Source organism: Aythya fuligula, chromosome 21, assembly GCF_009819795.1.
Source record: "Aythya fuligula isolate bAytFul2 chromosome 21, bAytFul2.pri, whole genome shotgun sequence".
In the NCBI taxonomy this organism is placed as follows: Eukaryota; Metazoa; Chordata; class Aves; order Anseriformes; family Anatidae; genus Aythya; species Aythya fuligula.
This window is the reverse complement of record NC_045579.1, coordinates 6,045,263-6,064,645: the sequence shown is the minus strand read 5'-3', so window position 1 is coordinate 6,064,645 and position 19,383 is coordinate 6,045,263. Positions and strand designations below refer to the sequence as shown.

General features: G+C 48.3%; 1 protein-coding gene across 2 annotated transcripts; it reads left to right on the top strand.

Moving 5' to 3' along the window:
* The first annotated feature begins 2,529 nt into the window (after window positions 1-2,529).
* On the top strand, window positions 2,530-14,597 carry ENO1 (enolase 1). Of its 2 annotated transcripts, none has more exons than XM_032201475.1 (12): window positions 2,530-2,582; window positions 5,506-5,599; window positions 6,356-6,451; window positions 8,863-8,921; window positions 9,820-9,889; window positions 10,104-10,237; window positions 10,393-10,615; window positions 12,101-12,298; window positions 12,435-12,636; window positions 13,031-13,139; window positions 13,582-13,640; window positions 14,138-14,597. In XM_032201475.1, the coding sequence occupies exons 2-12, from the start codon at window positions 5,515-5,517 to the stop codon at window positions 14,205-14,207; spliced, it is 1,305 nt and encodes a 434-aa protein (XP_032057366.1). In that variant the 5' UTR covers window positions 2,530-2,582; window positions 5,506-5,514; the 3' UTR covers window positions 14,208-14,597. The 2 variants fall into 2 exon arrangements, with proteins under 2 accessions (XP_032057366.1, XP_032057365.1); XM_032201474.1 differs by having other exon boundaries at window positions 2,544-2,589.
* The last annotated feature ends 4,786 nt before the right edge of the window (window positions 14,598-19,383 follow it).

Sequence of the window (19,383 nt, the reverse complement as noted above, 5' to 3'; positions counted from 1 at the left end):
AGGGAGAAGTGGGAATGTCTCCTGCCTGTGACCTTCCCCGGAGCCCTCTCTGCGGTCAAAAGTATCCGCCACGAAGCCACTTGTGCCCAGGACAGCTTTTCGGAGGAAACCCATGGAAATAAGGAACCTGTGGAAAAGGCTGGCTTGCAGGAGCTGCAAGACAGAGCAGAGGTGGGTGGTGCTCAGCCAGCGCCAGACACTTGCTCTTCAGCTGTGCTCTGGGGAAGGAAGAGAAATCCCTGCAGCCTTAAGGAAATGCATTCACAGAGTCAAAGCGCATGCCCTGGAAGGCAGCCTGCTCTGCCCCGTGGTTTTTAGGTGTTTTAATGCCCTGGTGAACAAGTCCTGATCTGCAGAAGCTCTGCTTCCCTGGCATCCTTGGCAGTTTGAACCAGCAGCTTCACACCGCTCATGAGTTATTGCAAGCAATGAAATGAGCTGCATGGAGCACGCTTTTAATTTTACCATGACTGCAAAGCACAGGGCACGAGCAGGCCTTGCAATGCAAGGTGGGTTTTGCTTTCTGCTGCTGGTTGGGGGTGCCCGTAAGTCAGAGCCGTGTCCGTGTTTTTTTTCTCCAGCTGCTCCATCAGTGTGGATCTCTGGGCTGTCAAACCGGATTACAGCTGCAGTGGCTTTATGCTTCCCGAGACTCTCTGTTCCCAGTGTCTGCCCCATTAGCCACATGCCCCCCTGCCAAAAATTATATTTGAGTATTTGATTAACTGGTAACAAGCCCAGACTCCCACAGGAACTCGTGCCAGCCAGATATCTCATAGCCTCAGGGATGCTCAACTTTTTCTTTAAAGAAAGAGAGGATGAGAAGACACATGAGTGAGCAGGGACACTCTTCATACCAGCTCGCACTTCTGTTTGATTCCGTGTGGCACAGCAGAGCTTGAAAAAATCTGCTGACCCAGGGAAAGCTATACCAACACCTCAACGGTGCCAGGCCAGGGCTGCCTCCAGCTACTGCACGAAAGGGACGCCATGCTAAGCGTGTTGCTTGCACACTGCTGGGGTCAATTTGCCTGCTTCGCACTGGTTTTGCATTTGGAAGGAAAACAGAGCCTGGACATGGGATGAGTGGCAGAGCTGGGTCCTTTGGCAGAGCTTTGGGTGCACAGGAGGTGCTGGAGGCTTTGCTTTTCTGCGTGCTACAGGCTAATCACGACCTCTCCTGCTATATGTCTTTACTCCCAGAGAGCCCCCGCCATGCTTCACTGTCAGGCTCAGCTATTGCCATGCTGAATTTCCCTTGCTTTTAGGATTAGCATTCCCTATGCTCCGGCTCTATTACAAGGCTCAGCATGATTTCCGAGGCGCTTTTACAAAGCCACTCAGGAGCTTTTTTGCAAGGATTTCTCCCCTCCTGCAGCCAGCACCAGGCAGGATAAGGCCTCAGGGTGGCCAGGAGCTGCTGCCACGACCCCCAACACAAAGGCAATAACACAAGTTTGGGGGATCAGCACCCCAAAGAATCATTAACCTATAGAGCAAGTTTCACACCTCACCGCAACGCAGCAACCTAAATAATTATCAGTGAATAACCTGATGCTTTTGTCTTTGCAGATCATCCGTGAAGGGATTGGAGCTTTTCAGGAGCTTGCATCGCAGCATCCATTTGGGAAAATAACGTTGTGGTCAGCTGCTGAGCTCTGATTTTTTTATTTATTTATATTTTAGATGCAACGTGGTCTACATGCCTTGGGGCATCAGTTCCCTTGTGCAGAGCTGGGATGAAAAGCTTTTGTTCGGAGCTGGTGCCTGAGGAGTGGTACCGGCAGCATCAGTGCTGCTGCCACCGCTTCCCCCCGGAAATCTGATGGGCGTTCACTTCAAAACCCAATAAAATTTTATTGTACGTGTGACTGAGCGTACCCTAATAAAAATTCCCTTCTGCCCAGCCCTCCCCGTGTCCACCACGTGCTGCTTCTTGCTGCTTTTTTTTCAACTTTTTTTTTTTTAGTGTGCTGCTTTTGCTTTTTTTTTTTTTTTTTTGCTTTTTTTTTCTTTTTGCTGCTTTTGTTTATTTTATTTTATTTTATTTTACATTTTGCTGGTTTTGCTTTTTTTGCTGCTTTTTTTGCTGCTTTTACTGCTTTTTGCTGCAAAGCTGCAAAGAGAGGGAAGGAATCCCTTTCCTTGCACGCCCAAGCAAGCAGAAAAGCCCCGTGGCTGACCTGCAAGGCTCTGCTATGGGAGGGCACGAAAACCCCAGGGACTTGCCCCAAAACCCCCAAACCCCTGGGGCTCGCCCCGTTCCCCCCCGTAGCCTCGCGTGGTTTACTCCGCTTCCCCCCCTTTACCCTCCAGTGGTTCGCTCCGTGCGGCCCCGCCCCCCTCACAGCGGGATTTTCCATCCGTCCGCGGCACGTAGCGCACGCGCCCGGCGCCGCCGCTGGCGCGAGGCGGTGCCAGCCAATGAGCGAGCGGTGCGGCGGCGCGGCGGCCAATAGGGAACGGGTGGGAGGCAAAAATGGCCAATAGGAGACGAGGGGAGGGAGGAGCGGTGGCACGGAGGGTATATAAGCGGGCGGCGGAGCAACGGTCCTTTCCCAGTCAGCGGCGGAACGGAACGGGTGCGGGGTGAGCGCGGCGGCGGCGGCGCCTCACGGGACCCCTGCCCCCCTTCAGGGGGTCCTCGGCTCCGCGGGGGCTCGGGTAGCGGGGCGGGGGCCTTGGGCAGGGTTTAACGTGGGTGTTTGTGTCGTTACGCAGCCGCTGGGCCGGGTTTGGGCGGCAGCGGGCGGTGTCTGTCAGCTTTGAGGGATAAATGTTGGTGTTAGGCCCTCACAGGCCCTCAGTGCTGGTTGCTGGGTGCCCCCGTGGGGTTAAATTGTGGTTATATTGAGGGAGAGTGGGCGGGGGGCAGCACCCCGCGGCTCAGTGCGCATCTCCGGGAGTAAAGCAGGAGAAAAATCGTTTTTTTTAAGGCGGCTGGCCTCGTGTGGGGCCGCAGGGGAGGCTGTGGGTGCCCCGCTGTGCCGTTACACGCTGCTGAGTCACCGGGAGCCTGGCAGGAAGCGGCGGAGTTGGTCATCCAAGCCCCGGGCGGAGGCGAGGCGGTGCGAGGCCTCCTCCATCTTGCTGGAGAAGGAGAGGGGAAAGTGGCGCAGCGCGCCCCGGGCTTGTTTCACACACCTTGCTGCCCTTGTTTCGTGCTGCGTGAGGTAACCACCACGTGGAGCACCGAGGGGGAGAGCAGGAGGTGCCTCTGGTGGTCCCCACGTGCCTGGTTTTAAGGCGTGCTTCTCCGCTGTGTTAGGAGCTGATGCAGTGAAGTCAAGGTCTAAGGTGATTTGTTTCAGAGTGGTGATGGTATGAGAATACCATCAGCAGTCCTACGGCATCTATGGAAACTGTGTGGCAGTTGGTAATAAGACCTTTCAACTAACCAGGGTAGTTCTTTCTGGCCAAACTACTGCTGGTTTTTATTCTCCATTCCAACCCTCTTAACGAAGAGTAATGAGGCTGCAAAATACTTCCTTTGAGCTGAGCTTTTGCATTGCTAGTGCTGCATTTCCTGTGTGGAGCACAGCATCAGGTAGGAGTGGATTTCTTGGACCTGAGCTGATGGTGAAGGCAGTTCTCAGATTTGGGAGTGGTGCCTTGGGCTGTAGCAATAGCTAACAACGTGGGTGCCCTTGGGAAGGGCAGGGAGCTGGTGTATGTGGCTCCTCACCCGAAAGGAGACACTGACCTTGCCAGCAGACTGTAGCACAAAAGTTTTGAGGCAGGACGTGCATAAAATACCCCTCTGGTATTTGCTTGTGTTTGGCTTGCTCCATCACAAAGTACAAAGGTCTGGGGCAGGCAGTGCTACTGATGAGCTCTATTCAAGCTTGTGTGCAGTTAGCATTTCCACAGCCAGACCTGTGCAGGGGCAGCTCTTGCTTCAGAGCTGAGCTCTCTGCAGAGAGGGAGGCAGAACACTCCTCGCTCAGCCTGTGAGGAGCTAAACACCCTCAGGTTTAGGAATAACACGGTGGGAAAACTATTCCTTGAACACAGAAGGGAGGGGGCTTGCAAAATGAGCCAGATTAAGTGTGAGGAATTTCTGGAACAGCGTAGTGCAGTGAAATGCCTCCTCCTAAAGAAAAGGGAGGGACTGCTGGGGAGGTTGTTTGTCAAGGACACTTGGATAGTGTCAGACCGGGGCTATGGATGGAAGCTCCAGCAGTGTGTGCTGCTGGAGTGACACCTGTGTAAAGGCGAGGAAACATTACTGCATTGCACTAAGCCTTCCTAGTGAGCTGCCTCTGCTCTCAGAGTAGTGCAGCTCGTGTTTTATGGCAAATCTGTGGCTCTGAAAAGGAAAGTAAGGCGTAAGTGCTAGCCTAAAAAGCTGTGAAAGCCCTCTTCAGATAAATGCAGGCTGCTCATATTGGGCATTGCTTGGAGCAAGTGCAGAGATGTCTGCGTGGATGGGACTGATAACAGAGGAGTTGCAGGGATTTATTGCAGGCTTGTGTGTTCCCTGATTAAAGCAGCAGCAGCACGGAGGCCAGATTGAATTAGCTTGCTCTGCTTCTTGTGACAGTCATATCATCTGTCAGTGTGTGGGTCTTACAGTAAAGCAGACGATACCTAAAATACCTGAGCTGCCTTGCGTGATCTGCTCCTGAGAGGCAGGGCAGCTGGAAGGGACACTGAACCCAAAGGGGTGAACAAATGGCTGCCCATGCCTTTAACGCAGGGAGAGGACTTTGCTGCGCAGCAGGAATGAGGGTAGGAAGCTCTCTGCAAGCAGCAGGGTTTCTGAGAGGCTCTCATCGGAACTTCTCGGTAATGAGTGATTCGTGACTGTTCCCGTATGCAGGGTTTCCACCCACACGGGCTTGCCAGAAGCCAGCTTCCAGATGGTTCTTCTGAGGCTGAGCTCGCTTCTCTGCAGATGAACTAGTTTGGTGCTAGTCCGTGGCTCACAGGCATTTGTCTTGACTTGATTTTAAAATATAGCTGAGCTTACATAAAGCACAGTGAGGAATGCCTTTATTAAGTAAAAAATATATAGGTGGGGGGTTAGGGAGGGCAGTATTCATAGGACTGTAGTGATTTTTTTCTTCTCTTTAAGAGGAAAGGCTATTCCTGTAGATGTTCTTCTCAAGAAAGGGCATAACTTACAGCCGCGGCTCTAACGAAGCAGTCTGTTGCTATTTCAAGATAGGTTACATTCGGCTCCGAACAGCTGCTGTGCATACTAAGAGCTGTTGCCCTAGAGTCTTTTATCGAAAAGAATTCTAACTAGCTGCAGAAATTTCCTGTATTGGGATTACTTGGCTGCTTTTATATGGTAAGCAGTGATGTTCCTTTAAGACCCTGGAAACAAGGCTTCTGCTTTTTGATGGCTCTTCCTGCCCAGGTTGAAATTCCTGTCCTCCTAATGTGAGACTAATCAAGTATTAAAAGTTTTCGTATTTGAAATGATGTGAAGTTTCTGAGCTGTTCTCATGACTGCAGATGATGCTGCACAATATAAACTAATATTGCACTCTTTTTCAGGTGTTCAAGATGTCCATTCTCAAGATCCATGCCCGTGAAATCTTTGATTCCCGTGGGAATCCCACTGTTGAGGTAGACCTCTACACCAACAAGGGTGAGTCCTTAGCTCTAAATTATTTTGGTTTCTGTTTCAGATAGAACTAGAGAGGCAGTTTTACAATGGAGTGATTTTTAAGAGTGCTGCTTTTTGCAGTCTAAACTGTAGAAGTATTAATCCAAACAGAGCAACATGCCTTCTTCCCCTTGTACTGACCTCAAACTGGGATAGCACTGGCAAACTCAGGGTTAACAAGGCCTTGGTTCCTGTTCTTAAGCAGCTGCTAATGGACTTATTTTTTCTGTGATGAAGAAACCCTGTATGACTGCACTTGAGGAAGTTTAATTTCTCAAGCGGTTGCTTTGTGTAATGAAACAGTCTTCTGCCGCAGAGCTGAATCCTGGGTAAGGGTTTCTTCTCTGCATAGGTAATCAGGCATGACTGAACAACTTGTCTAATTGGGTTTTCCCATATAACATCTTATATTTCTAATTATTGTAGGACTTTCCTTTGGTTTTTGTTAGTTGTTCATCCCATATCTGATGGGATCTGACAAAGGCATTGTACAAACACATACCAGTGTGGTTTGGTGGAATGAGCATACACAATAGCTGTAATACACTAACTAAATAGCTGATCTTTCTGCCTCAAAAGATTAATGCAGTCACTTAATGAGATTGCCCCCACTAAGCTCTTTGCTGTGTGGGATAAGGGAAAGGCTGGAGATTCAAGTTGGCATCTTGAACTGCAGGCAGTGTACCAATTTGTTCTTCAAGTTCAGCACCCTTGACTCTTTTTTTCCTGTTTAAACAGGTCTGTTCAGAGCTGCTGTTCCCAGCGGTGCCTCAACTGGAATTTATGAAGCTCTGGAACTTCGTGACAATGACAAGACACGCTACATGGGGAAAGGTAAGCCTGAAATTTGGTGCTTGGCTTCTTACAGTGGCTGTGTTGCTGCAGATGGCTATGCTAGTTAGATTGTATTAGAGGAGATGTACAGACTACAGTAGGCAATAAAGAAGTCCATAAGGTGTGGCAATTAAACAGAAGGGATGAAGGTGAACAGTGAACTGGTAGTGCCCTACCCACGTGTAAGCTGTGTGGTGGTGGTAGAAGAGGTGCAGCACGCTGCTGGATTTTCCAAGGGACACTGAGGAGAGGAACTGCCTCCAGCATTGCGTTGTACATGTCCTAAGAGCATCTGAACTACCTGTTCCAGAAGGCTTGGTGATGCTGCAGCTAGTCACAAGATCTCTGTAGCCCAGATTTGTCCAAGAACTGTTAAGTGCATCTGCTGTGGCACTGTACCTCCTCAGGTCACAGCATGTTAAGTCCTGAGCTTGTGAGGTTTATGCCAGCTGCTGACCACTGGTAACATGCAACTACACTAGTAGCAGTCACTGAAATGTTTTCATTTCAGGCTGTGTTGTAGCCAAAGGCACTTGATCTTTGTCTTTCATTGCAGATAGTCCTAATACGTACGTTTGTGTTAGTGGCATACTGTCTTAATTATCTGTGGACTGATTCTAAGTCCTGAAAGGCAACTTGGCAGTAGTCCTGAAGACTGGCTTGGAAACAAGCATGCAAGAAAATGAATAGCCACATATAAGATGCCATTAACTAATAAACGCCCTAGTAGCAATTCTTAAAACTATTCTGGGAGCTTGGACAGTAGGTCCAAGAGTTTTTTAACTGGCTGCTGCAAAACCACTGGTGGTGCTTTCCAAGTATGTGCAATCAATTCACCTTTCAGCTGAGAGAAGCAATTTTGTCAGTACTCCAAACTTCTGTCAGACAGATGAAAAGAAGCTGAAATATTCTGTGTCTATTGAGAAAGTGGTCAGAGTGGATAGCTGCTGAACTGAACTTGCAGAGCCATGTCTGGGAAAATTCATGGTGGTTACTACTTCAATACAAAATAAACCTCAGATTACTCAATATCTCAAAGAACAGAAGATCTTAGGCTATCCACTTAGGGCACTTTCTCTTGAGAAGAGTAAAAGTGTACTTACCTCTGTGTGCTAAACATGTTTGTGCTTAGACCTGCAAAGTCTGATCCTGTAGACAGTTAACCAGACAGTAGCCTAAGCTTCTGCAACAGGCTGTTACAGCTGAAGGTTTTTATCACCCAGCAAATAACATGAGTCACAAAAAAAAATCACCAAATGGGGTGAGTTGCAGATAGCTGGAAGGTCTTCAGTAATTTAAATCTGCTGACTTAGACTATTTGAAAGGCAATTAATGTGGTTCAGGGTGCACTTAATTAGCATTCAGCAGGTTCTGAAGCCTAGGTCTTGGGAGATGTTTAAAAGCTCTGCAGGGATGACAGCATTCCTGAGGCTAATGGTGTAGCTGGCTAATGATGGCCTCTGATGGTGGGGAAGAAGCAAGTTCTTAGTGCAGCTCCTGGTTAACCCAGTGGTGGGCCATACATTAAAAAGAAGGGTGCTGTGTTCACATGCTTTTCCCTATGAGAGGCACCATTCAGCTTGAATGCATGCATCCAGGTACAGGGGCAGTGTTTAGGTTTTCTGCACTATACTGAGTGTAAAACATACCCTAAGGTGATGCTTTAGTAGTGTTACAGAGTGACAGCATAGTGAAATGCCAGAGCTGCTGCATGCTTAACTAGCAGGGAAACCTTATTTCCCCCTACTCATCCATTCTGTGAGCAGATAGGAGTAGAATATCCTAAAACCTTTATTTATTCAGCCACTAAAGGTTTGGGTCCACAATTCTGCAGCATGAAACCATGGTGGAAAGAACAAACACAGCCTGGCTGGCTGCTGCACAATTTTCTCTACCCTTTGAACCCTTTCGTTTCTGGTCTACAGCTCACTATCAGACACTTGCTAACCTGCAGGTCTGTTGCCCTACTTGTGTCCTTCTCTTTTCCTTGCATGACTGATTTTGTCGTTGGCTGTGAGCCTTCATCTCTTCCTTGATTCTCTTGTCCGTTTCGCTTCTGTCAGGTGTATCCAGAGCTGTTAAATATGTTAACGAGTTCCTGGCGACAGCACTGTGTACACAGGTAATGGATGTGCTTTCAGTGCAACCTTGTCACTTGGACAAGGTTCTCCAGTGCATGGTCTTGCAAACTAACATTGCAGCAGGCATTCCTAGATGATATTATTTCATGCAACTTCCACTCAGTTGGGACAGCGTCTGTAAGTGTTCAGATCTAGCAGTAAGCCCAGGTTGGATTGGGGTTTGAATAGCATGAGGTGATACTTTTTAGATTTTGTTGTTACTGAGCTCATCTACTAATGCCTGCGTAACAAGTGTGGTTGACCAGTGTCCGATTTGCTTGTTCCTTCCAGGTGTCTCAAAAGCTGTTGAGCACGTCAATAAAACAATTGCACCCGCACTGATTAGCAAGGTAGGAGTGATCTGTCTTCTGCTAACATCAGCTAATGCCAGTCCAGTGCATCCTAGCTGATGGGTGTCTCTAGAGACAGTTAAAAGAACTGTGTTACGTGTGGGGGATGCTAGCCTGTGTACTGGAGTGCATGAGAACAAACTGACTTACAGTAATTGCTTCCCTTAATGACTGCGTATCTAACACTTAATCAAAACAGTCCCCAGCAGCCTAGTGTTGCTGTGTGCAACAACACTTAAGCACCTGGGAACATCAGTGGAGTGCAGCTAAGATGCAAGCTGCCTTACCCTTAAAAGGATAGCTGAATAGTGTGGGGGGGGCTGTTTTTTTTCCAGGCTGATGAATCTGGGGGGAATTTAGGGGAATATTAGGTGAGTTGGTTTGATTGAGATTCCTCTGCCCTTTGTGGGCACTGAGCACTAGAAAGGATGGGGCAAGACAGTGATAATACCTAAAGTGATGGCACATTCTTAGCTGTGATTGCAAACATTGTGTGCTGAGTTAAAAATGGGTTTGTGATCTGAGCATGCTGGTTCACTTTAAGCTTGAAGTGAAGGAGCAGAGGGCGTAAATTGGAGCTTTCTTCAATATCAGGCTGAGAGCAGTGTAACCCTCCCCCTAGTCATGGAGGTAAAGGACATGGCAGCCTTACAGCTCTGTCCGAATGTCTTCTGTCTTAAGAACAAAACAAGCTTTTGGTGTGCCCAACTTCTGTCAGCCTTGGGGAAGGGACCAGGAAATGCTGCTGTTTGATAATGGCCTGAAGTAGTCAGCTCTGCTGTTGGGTAGTTGCACTGAAACAAATTCCTGTTGCCCGCCAGTGAAATAAAGATGCAGTGGGTAGGTGAGAGTTGTTAGAGCCATGTGGGGCATCAATGTTTTGTTTCTCTCTTTGCAGAATGTCAATGTAGTGGAGCAAGAGAAGATTGACAAACTGATGCTGGAAATGGATGGATCAGAGAACAAATGTAAGTGGGCTCTGTGTTGTGGTAAGCATGAAGAGATAAAGGTTGTTTTTGCAGAAGTCTTGTTTACCTTATCAGAAACACTGTGTACTGCAAACAGTGTGCAGTGCACAGCTTAGGCTGTGCACTTACATAACTGAGACCATAATAGTGCTGGTACTGCTGAATCTCTTCAGGAAAATTCAGCATTTCTGTAAACAATTTCTTCCTATTTCAGCTAAATTTGGTGCCAACGCCATCTTGGGTGTATCTCTGGCTGTATGCAAAGCTGGTGCTGCTGAGAAGGGTGTCCCCTTGTACCGTCACATTGCTGATCTTGCTGGAAACCCAGAAGTCATCCTGCCTGTTCCCGTAAGTCTCCTGATACGGCTAGCTAAAGGCTTGATCTGGCCAGGTGCTTCCCAATGTCTCCTGGTTTTGGATCAAGCTGTCTTGATAGTGGAGTGTCTCTTGCTGTTGTCCACCTACGCTGAAACACTCAAACTTCTCTTTCTGGTTACTCCAAGGCTTTCAACGTGATCAACGGTGGCTCTCATGCTGGCAATAAGCTGGCTATGCAGGAGTTCATGATCCTCCCCGTGGGTGCTGACAGTTTCAAGGAGGCGATGCGCATTGGTGCAGAGGTCTATCACAATCTAAAGAATGTCATCAAGGAGAAGTATGGGAAGGATGCAACCAACGTGGGTGATGAGGGTGGCTTCGCCCCCAACATCCTTGAGAACAAAGAAGGTAAAATAAGCTTAGTGGGGTGGGAGGTATATCTGATCACCTGTTCATTTGCTCTGCTTCTGTCCTGGCAAGCTTTCTAAGATCCTATTGTGATGCGGTGCAGTGTAGGACCACAGGGCTACTCTCTTGGAAATGAGTTCATGCAGCTTGACAGGATAGCTTTCACTTCAGTGCCTCATCAGTACTTTGCTTCCGTACCACTCTGAGGGAATTTTACCACCTTCCAGCTAAAGGGGTGGTCTGGACACATCTGTATGCATCATGGGCTTCCTAGAAGTCAGCGGTCAAAGTTCAGTGGACTTATTTTTCTGCTGACAAAGGAGAAAAACAGTTTGAACTGTGCCTGCTGATGTGTGGTAGTACATGTGGGCCAACTTGGGACATGGAGGCATTTGCTGCCTCCACGTCCCAACAGTTCTGTTAGTGGCACAGTCTGTCTTGTGGAAAGTGAAATGCTGGTTCCTACAAAAATGATCTGTACCCAGAAGGGCTGTTTTCTGGCCTTTTTGTGCAGAAATGGAGCTGTAATAAGTCAACACAGTGCTAAACTCAAGTTGCTTGCATCCTTAAAAGCAGCGAGTTACAGTATTGTGGAAGTTGGCCTATGAACTGTAGTTGCCTTTTCTGATACTGAGGCCAATATCATTTTCTGATAATGAGCCAGCAGTGGAAATACACGTGTTCCCTGCATCCCACGGTTAAATGCAGATTTTGGTAGGTCTGTACCCCAGACATCAACGAAGATGACCTTGGATGACTATTGCAGTCCCAGGAATCTGTGTTGCTGGTAGCAGCTGCTCTTGCAGTTTGTACAGCATGAGCATCTTTAAAAAAAAACACCTGATGTAAGCTTCCTACTGTAAATAGCCTGGCTGACCTGGCTGGTTGGCTTGCAGTCAAGGATGCTCGAGGGAGTCTTCCTGGCTGTGAGCATACTGAGTTGCCTTGCTTGGACTCTGCCAAACAGGGTGGTGTAGTGGGTAATATCCCAAGACTCTTGAGTAGTTAAATTCCCTTTTTAAATAAATGTGCAAGAGGAGAGCAGGTGGATACAAGGAGAGGGCGCCCCGTGCAGTAGCAGGTTGTATCTCATTGCAAGTCAGGATTTGGGTGCTCACTTCTGTCATGTTCAGCACCTGGTCTGGAGCTGAAAGGGATTCAGGTGTGGTCACTTTCCTGCCCATGTTCATGAAGCATCAAGAAGTTGTAGTATCACCTTGTCTTAAGCTTGTTGGCAGGCTGTAGTCATGCTTGAAGAGATGAGAAATGCCGTAGTGCTGTCTCAGAGGATTACAATCTAAAAGCAGTATTGAAGTAGTGGCCTGTTCCAATTAGCGCGGAAGCTGGAGAGTTAATGTTTTGTGTGGCCTTAGGGCTTTCTATAGAGGGTAACAGAGATTCCTGGCCAAGTGAATATACTGTTGTTGGCAAGGGAATAGCTTTGTGTTGAGGTGTTCAGAACTCACCAGTGCCTAACTGTTCCAGCCCTGGAGCTGCTGAAGACTGCCATCGGTAAGGCTGGCTACTCTGACAAGGTTGTCATTGGCATGGATGTGGCTGCCTCAGAGTTCTACCGCGATGGAAAGTATGACCTGGACTTCAAATCCCCCGATGATCCCAGCAGATACATTTCTCCTGACCAGCTGGCTGACCTGTACAAGGGCTTTGTGAAGAACTACCCAGGTAAGTCATGCAGCCTCCCTTGTCTGCAGAACTCACGCAGAACAAACTTGCTCGTTTGAAAGCAGGGTTAGAAATGTGCTGCAGGCCTGACCTTCCATGGTGATATTTTGTTAAATCTCCTTGTGTCTTCCTCCAGTGGTGTCCATCGAGGACCCATTTGACCAGGATGACTGGGCTGCCTGGAAGAAGTTTACTGGCAGCGTTGGCATCCAAGTGGTTGGTGATGATCTGACTGTGACCAACCCGAAGCGTATTACCAAGGCTGTGGAGGAGAAATCCTGCAACTGCCTCCTCCTCAAGGTCAACCAGATTGGATCTGTGACAGAGTCCCTACAAGCGTAAGTTGTTCTCCCTTCTTAGCCATGTCATGGCAGGAGATCCTCTAGTGCACAAGAGGGGGACTGTATAATTGAGGGGGATGAACACAGAGAACAGTGCAGTAGAAATCTGTTGGTTGGACATTTGTGAGGGGGCTAGAAGCTAACTCATAGAGGTTATTGGCAGGCAAACCTGTACCTACATGGCCTTCAAGTTATATAGGTGCATCGAACACTGCCTAAGCATGCGTAAAAGCAGCTTTTTATCACTGTTTTCACGTGATCCTAGCGCTGACATACCAAAGGGCAGTTCTGTCTAGCCAGAGCAGAGAATACCTGGCACTTGGCAGCATCGTTAGAGCGAAGGTCGCTATGCAAATAGGGCGGTGTGACGCTTTGCCTGTCTCTCTTCCAGCTGCAAGCTTGCCCAGTCCAACGGCTGGGGCGTGATGGTGAGTCACCGCTCCGGAGAAACAGAAGATACCTTCATTGCTGACCTCGTGGTCGGGCTCTGCACTGGTCAGGTTGGTATCTGTACCTGCTGTAGTTTGCTTCCTTGTTCGATTAGACAATATGGTGATGAAGCCATGGTGCATAGCAGGTGGGGTCTGCTGTGACTTAAGGCGTGAAGACTTCCTGCTCCTATGTACAGGAAGCTGATTGCTGATCTGCCTAATGGGAGAGTGACATGGGAGCACGTTATCTTGTGTAAACTCACCTTTAGCCAACAATTAAAAATCTGAAAGAGACCTGGGTGTGTCAGGATTTGATACGGAAGCTGTTCCTATGCGAACATTCCTTATTGCTCCTGAGCGCTATCATGTTTGAGTGTATGGGTGTTCAAAGCCTCGTGCTGAAATGAAGCTTGTAATTGTGCTTATTACTCTGAATAAAGTAGTTTTATAATTGCATTTGTGGCCTTACTTTTGCTCTAGTTCCTGACCAACATTCTGATTTCCCTTCCAGATCAAAACTGGTGCCCCCTGCCGATCTGAGCGCCTAGCCAAGTACAACCAGCTGCTGAGGTGAGATTCAGAATGGGAAAAGGGATAATGGCTAAGCCTGATAAAAAATGGATGCTCCACTGATGCATTCTGAGCACAGCTTGCTCTTCTGCATCTCCAGAACTGTGTAGCTTAAAGACAAACTGATGCTTTTGGGCTGGTGCCCTGCTTGCAGAGCTGGCAGTGTGATGTATGATGAGTTGAATGGGTTGTGGTCATAATGGAGACAGAAAAGGGGAGCCTCACACAGTGTTTAGTGACGTTATCTCTGTGAAGTTGTACTTCTGACTGCATGATGCAGTTGCCTTGGGCAAGCATTTCCAATGTTTGAGCAGTTAGGTAAGATGAGGGTTACTGACCAGGGCAGCTAAAGGTGTGATTGCTCAAGCTGCTTGGGGGAGCTGACTGGTGACCCCGCTGGTACCCTCAGTGCCTCTTAGATCAGGTGGCTTAGTGTAAGGTCAATGGCTGTGCTAATGCAGTTCTGCTAACTCACTATTTTCTTTCCTTGTCTTCAGGATTGAAGAGGAGCTTGGCAGCAAGGCCCGCTTTGCTGGAAGAAACTTCAGGAACCCCCGTATCAACTAAGCTGCGTGGATCAGACACCCCCGTTCTGGTTTATAGCACTAGTCACCTACTTAGATCACAATTACCTGTATTAGAAAGACGAGGGCAGCTGAAGGAAAAAGACCAGTTTGCAGGTCCTCTCCCTCCCTAGATGACTCCTTCACCTAGTGTTTCCACCAGCTCTGATCTGTTACTTGTAACGATCTGCTTTTGTAGAACAATCCCAGTGAGGTTTTGTGTTAAACATGCTCCGGAACCGTGACCCGTTGACACTGGGCATAAGCAATTCCCTTCTCTGCCTGTCTGGTCTTTGATGTTTGGAGCTGTTTGACTTGCAGGACAGCAAGAGGTACCTACAAACAGATAGTAGTGTTTTTACATGTGATAAATAAAAAGCATCAAACAACCCAATGAAGTGTGTCTTTGAGTGGTTTGGGGGAGGGTGAAGAAGAGGGATACCTGTCTGCATAAGTGTGTCCTGTTTGAAGCCGCAGAGCGGGAGTTGGACTACTTGTCACTGTGGTTTGGGGGTGGACTTAAATTGCTTTGTGACAAATACACGAATAATTAGCTGTAAGTATGTCCCTGCAATCGATAAGTGGCCTTCAAGAATGTTTTTTGTTGTGTGAAAGTGGGATGAGACACAGGTTTTGAACTATGACATCAACTATGATCCTTGAGGGAAAGAGAAAAGCTCAGGGCCTCCTGAATTTAGCAAAGGTAAGCTGCGTCTGGGCAAGTGCTGCAATTAACATTTATCATAGACTGCAGATGTCTGCTTCATCTCTTTATAGCTTTACTAAGGGGGCAAAAAATCAGTGATAGCCTTGGTGCATAGCAAGAAGCTGACAGGTAACCATCTCAAAAGTAATTTGCAGTCTCCATCTTGATCTGCTGCTGCTACAAGGTGTAATTCAACAACAAGGTGTACTTCAACAGCATGGGAGCTGTGGGACAGTACTGTTCCCAAACCCTTGTGCCTGGAAGAGGAAACTCGGGGAAGCCCCTGAAATCCGTTGTAGAAGTGATTCTAGGAGGTTGTGATTGATTTCATAGAGGTTTCCATGTAACTGTGCAGGGAGCCCTGGTACGAGTGGGATGCCATATTGAATTAAAAACAAAACCTTAATTAAAAACTGCTGTATTTGTTTTATCATCACTAATAGCACTCTAATACAAGGTGTAATTGAAAGTTGCTCTGATAGCTGCGCTTAATTTTTGCCCTATTAGTAACCAGGTACTGTATTTCACAGAGGGGGAAGAAGAGACTTCAGGGGCTTTCCAGCTGTGTGAGAACAGATGGCCATAAACAAAAGGCATATGAGCAAATATTTGTTTTTGCAAAAGCCTTTATTCTGTTCAGGTTGCAGCTCTGCTAGGAAGGGAAGGCAGTAAGTGCAAAGAGGCTCATTCCTGGTCACTGCTGATGCTCTTGAAGGTGAGGAAAGAAGAATCCCTTGGGCTGGGGACCAGCAGGAGCATGTTCGGGGCTTCTGTTCCCAGCACTGTGGGGTCACTGTCACAGCAGCATCATCTAAAGGGAAGCAGAAGTGTGACTTTTAAATGCTTGCCAAGCAGAGAAAAATGAATTATTGCACAACTGAGGGAGGGGTTGTTTAAGCCGATTCCTACTGCTTACTTTTTTTTTCCCCCCATAATGGCTGCTTTGTTAGAAAAAGATGAATTCCTGATTCACTTCAGTGGCTGTTCTGCTAGTCTTTCAATTCCAGGAGATTAAAACACCCATGGCTGGGAAGCTGTGGTGTGAGGAGCGCAGCAGTGCCCCACTGTGGCTGTTGCTTGTGTTGCACTGGTTCCTTGCGTTGCAAATCGATTTTGTACCTGCTACAGTTTTAAATCAGTAAGCAGGAAATTAAAGCCAGTGATGCTGCAAGGTGCTTGCTGATCACATTAAAAATCTGATTTTTAAGAAAATCTTCAGTTTTAGACTTAAAAAAAAAAAAAAACAAAAAACACAAACTTCAGAAGTATTAGAAAAAAAAATAAAGATATTTAAAAATACAATGTTATAACAAAGTAGTGTGAGGGCCGTGTCACATCCCTCAAAACATCCCTAAATAAATGTGTGCATCGGAGGCTGAGGTGGGATAGTGTCCTGGGAGGTGCTGGAGCTGCCTCATGTGAGCAGGAGCTGTGAAAGGCTTCAGCACACAGCTAACGGGGATGCCTGGCTTCTGTGGTCTCCATTGATCGATGTGTTTGAACTAGGAAGGCTCAGCTGCTCTTGGCATTTCTAAAATACCTCATCTCATAAAAAGAGTGGGGAAAAGTGCATCACCCAGACTGCCAAACACCCCTCACAGGGCCAGGGAGTTTTTGGCATCTGTCCTCTAAGTGGAACTATGGAGGGAGGAAAATAACGGGTCGGGTGTGCTGCAGTGTGTTTCCTGATTCAAGCAGCCCCTGTGCAAAAGGCAAACGCCAATCTCAGGGACAGTGGCCCACAGCCATCTTTATACAGGGGCATTCAGTGGAGTTATGTGGAATTCCCATGCCCCAGGCTGTTTTTATTTGGAGCCAGGGCCATGTTTTGCAGCATCCAAAGGACCAGCACCCATCAGGATGAGGTGAATTCAGCCCCCAGCCATGGCTTCGGCTCCCTGGCCCCGCAGCCAGCTCGGCAGATGGGGTCTGAAAGCAAATGCAGGCACAGCTGGCTGCTGGAACAAACCTCCCTGCAAAGACAATAAGTGGTGCAATGAAAACATCCCTGCTTTGTTGGGCAGCTGGCAACTGCTTCTCCTTAGGAGATTTATCTCCTCTGTCAAGCCCTTCTTAAGAAGAGCTTTGCTATAAATACCAAATTTACCAGCCCCAGCTCAGCCCCTGGTAAATGCTTCCTCTTGCACTAATTTGTCCTTTCATGAGGCATTGGCCTAAGCTGGTTGCACTCTGTGCAGATTTGAAACCTGGTGCACTTTTCACACATAGCTGATCTCTGAATTAGACCTGTTAAATGAATAAACCAGCTAATTACACACAAATCCTATCAAGGGATTTTTCTTCTTCTGTCAAAGAGGCAGGCCTGTAATGTATGCAAAATGGTTTGGAAAGCTTTTTTAGCAGAACTGTGTCGGGAAGCAAGAACCACGCTTGGTTTTTGCCTGGTGCTTCAGAAAGTGAAGGCTGAATACTCAGCCTGCCTTCCCTGGGTGGGTAAGTCTGCGTTAACACCTGGGGATTTCCTTTTAGTAAGCAGCAGAAGGGCAGGAAGGAGCTGGAAAGCAGCTCACTGGCTGCTCTAAGGTGACAAAGCCCTGCCTGGCTGTGACATGGGGACATGCACCAGCAGGGGCTGGCTCCTGGGCTGGTGTCCTGGTGTGCAGTGACAAATCGGGGGAAAAGAGAGGAAATTCACTGAGCTGGAATCCTCTGTTCAGGTGAATAGGTTGGTCCCAACTCTGACAAAAAGCCTTCTGCTGGTTAACAGTGCTGTTAGCAAAGCCCAGGTAATAATAATTCATTATCATTCACACCTTGTTGTCGGTGCGTGATGGAGAGCTGCTGCGAGTACGGTTACAGGCACGGCGTGTCTTACAAAAATTGCACGTAAAATGGCAAGGGTAGGAGAAAATCACTCAGGTTCTGAAGCCAGGAGCTGTTCAGTCAGATGCCGTTGAGTTGTACGTGCCTGCCTGCGCCAGCGACACCATCCCATGGTGTCAGGGGCTGTGCTCGCCCCGTCCCATCAAACCAGAGCTTTGTAAAGCTTTCAAGTGGAATCACAGAGAGTATTTGGGCCAGATCAGCGAGGTGCTGCCAGCTGCAGACAATTCAGGCTCCACCTAATGAGGTTGCAGCATTGAAAGGAGTTCCTCGCAAAGGAAGAAAAGAGACTGGAATAGGTAAGTGCTGAAGCACGGGGCCCTGGTTTGTAGATAAGAATGTAAAGTGCATTAGAGGAACGGCAACGATCAGTGATTTGGTGTGTGTGTTTGGAGTGAGGGGAATAAGCGAACAGGGAACGCGATTTGATTGCAGAAAATCAAAACCTAAACCCGCGGTGCTGGAGAGGCGGAGAGCTGTGTCTGCTCCTTAATCAGGGCTCGAGTCCTGCTGCACAGCTCCTCACCTCTCCGCGCTGTCCCCACGGAGCTGCTGCTCGAAAGGCTCTGCTTTATACCGGAGTGCAAATGTAGCACAGCCAGTGTCTTTATTGCTGTAATAATTTGCAGGGCTGGCACTCTTTGGAGTAGAAGGAGGTGTCGGCTTAGCAAACATGGATTGGGAGGCTATTCTGAGAATAGCAGGCAGCCTTAAAAGCAGAGCTGAAGCGAGAAGCAGGCAGAGGAGATGACTGATGAGCGGAGAGGAGAGGCAGGTGGCACTTTGGGGAGCTATTCAGGTAACAGGATACATAATGGAGTGATGCAAAGGACTGGAGAGGGAGAGCTCTCCCATTACCCGCTGGCTCTGTTTCCAGGTTCCTGGAGGTAGCTGCTTGGCCCTGTAGCCCAGCCTGCTCTCAGGGTTCATTTCCCACCAATATCTTGACTTCTGGCTCCTGTACTGGCCCTATCTCAAAGAGCTCGTTTGGGCAGGAGGGAACGGAGCCATCCTGCTCTAATTGATGAGAGGCCAAATGCGTTAAGGGTTGGCTTTCTCCCTCGACATTAGCCCCTCTAGAGAGCCAGCACAACACTCAGAAATAGAAGCTGTTAGAGCCAGGCATGATTTCTGCTCCTCTGGTTACTGATTTTCCAGTTTTGTGGTGTCAGAGCAGGGCCCTGCCTGCCAGTGGCAGCACCAGCATCAGGCCCAGCAGCGCTGTAACCTTCCTGCTCCTGCTCAGCATCGAAATTCATCCAGAAATCACAGCTCTGCTTCTGGTGCAGCTGCTGCTGGGTGCTGACTGCCTGATCCTCTGCCCGGTGGGGACAGCAGGGACCTGGCGTTACGCATGTCCATAGCACATAAAATCACAGAATATGGAAGGGACCCACAAGGCTCATCGAGTCCAACTCCAAAGGACCAGCCAAAAAATCAGACCAAGCGTCTGAGAGCGTTGTGCAAAGGCTTCTTGAACTCTGGGGGGCTCGGTGCTGTGCCCACTGCCCTGGGAGCCTGTTCTGGTGCCCAACCACCCCCTGGGTGAGGAACCTTTCCCTAACACCCAGCCTGACCCTCCCCTGTCACAGCTTCAAGCATTTCCTGGGGGCCCAAGGACACGGTGCTG

Excerpts from the sequence above, each read along its gene's own strand:
- ENO1 (XM_032201475.1), top strand. The coding sequence starts at position 5,515 with ATGTCCATTCTCAAGATCCATGCCCGTGAAATCTTTGATTCCCGTGGG. Across the intron at positions 5,600-6,355 it reads AGACCTCTACACCAACAAGG|GTCTGTTCAGAGCTGCTGTT; the intron begins GTGAGTCCTTAG and ends CTGTTTAAACAG. Across the intron at positions 8,922-9,819 it reads CACCCGCACTGATTAGCAAG|AATGTCAATGTAGTGGAGCA; the intron begins GTAGGAGTGATC and ends CTCTCTTTGCAG.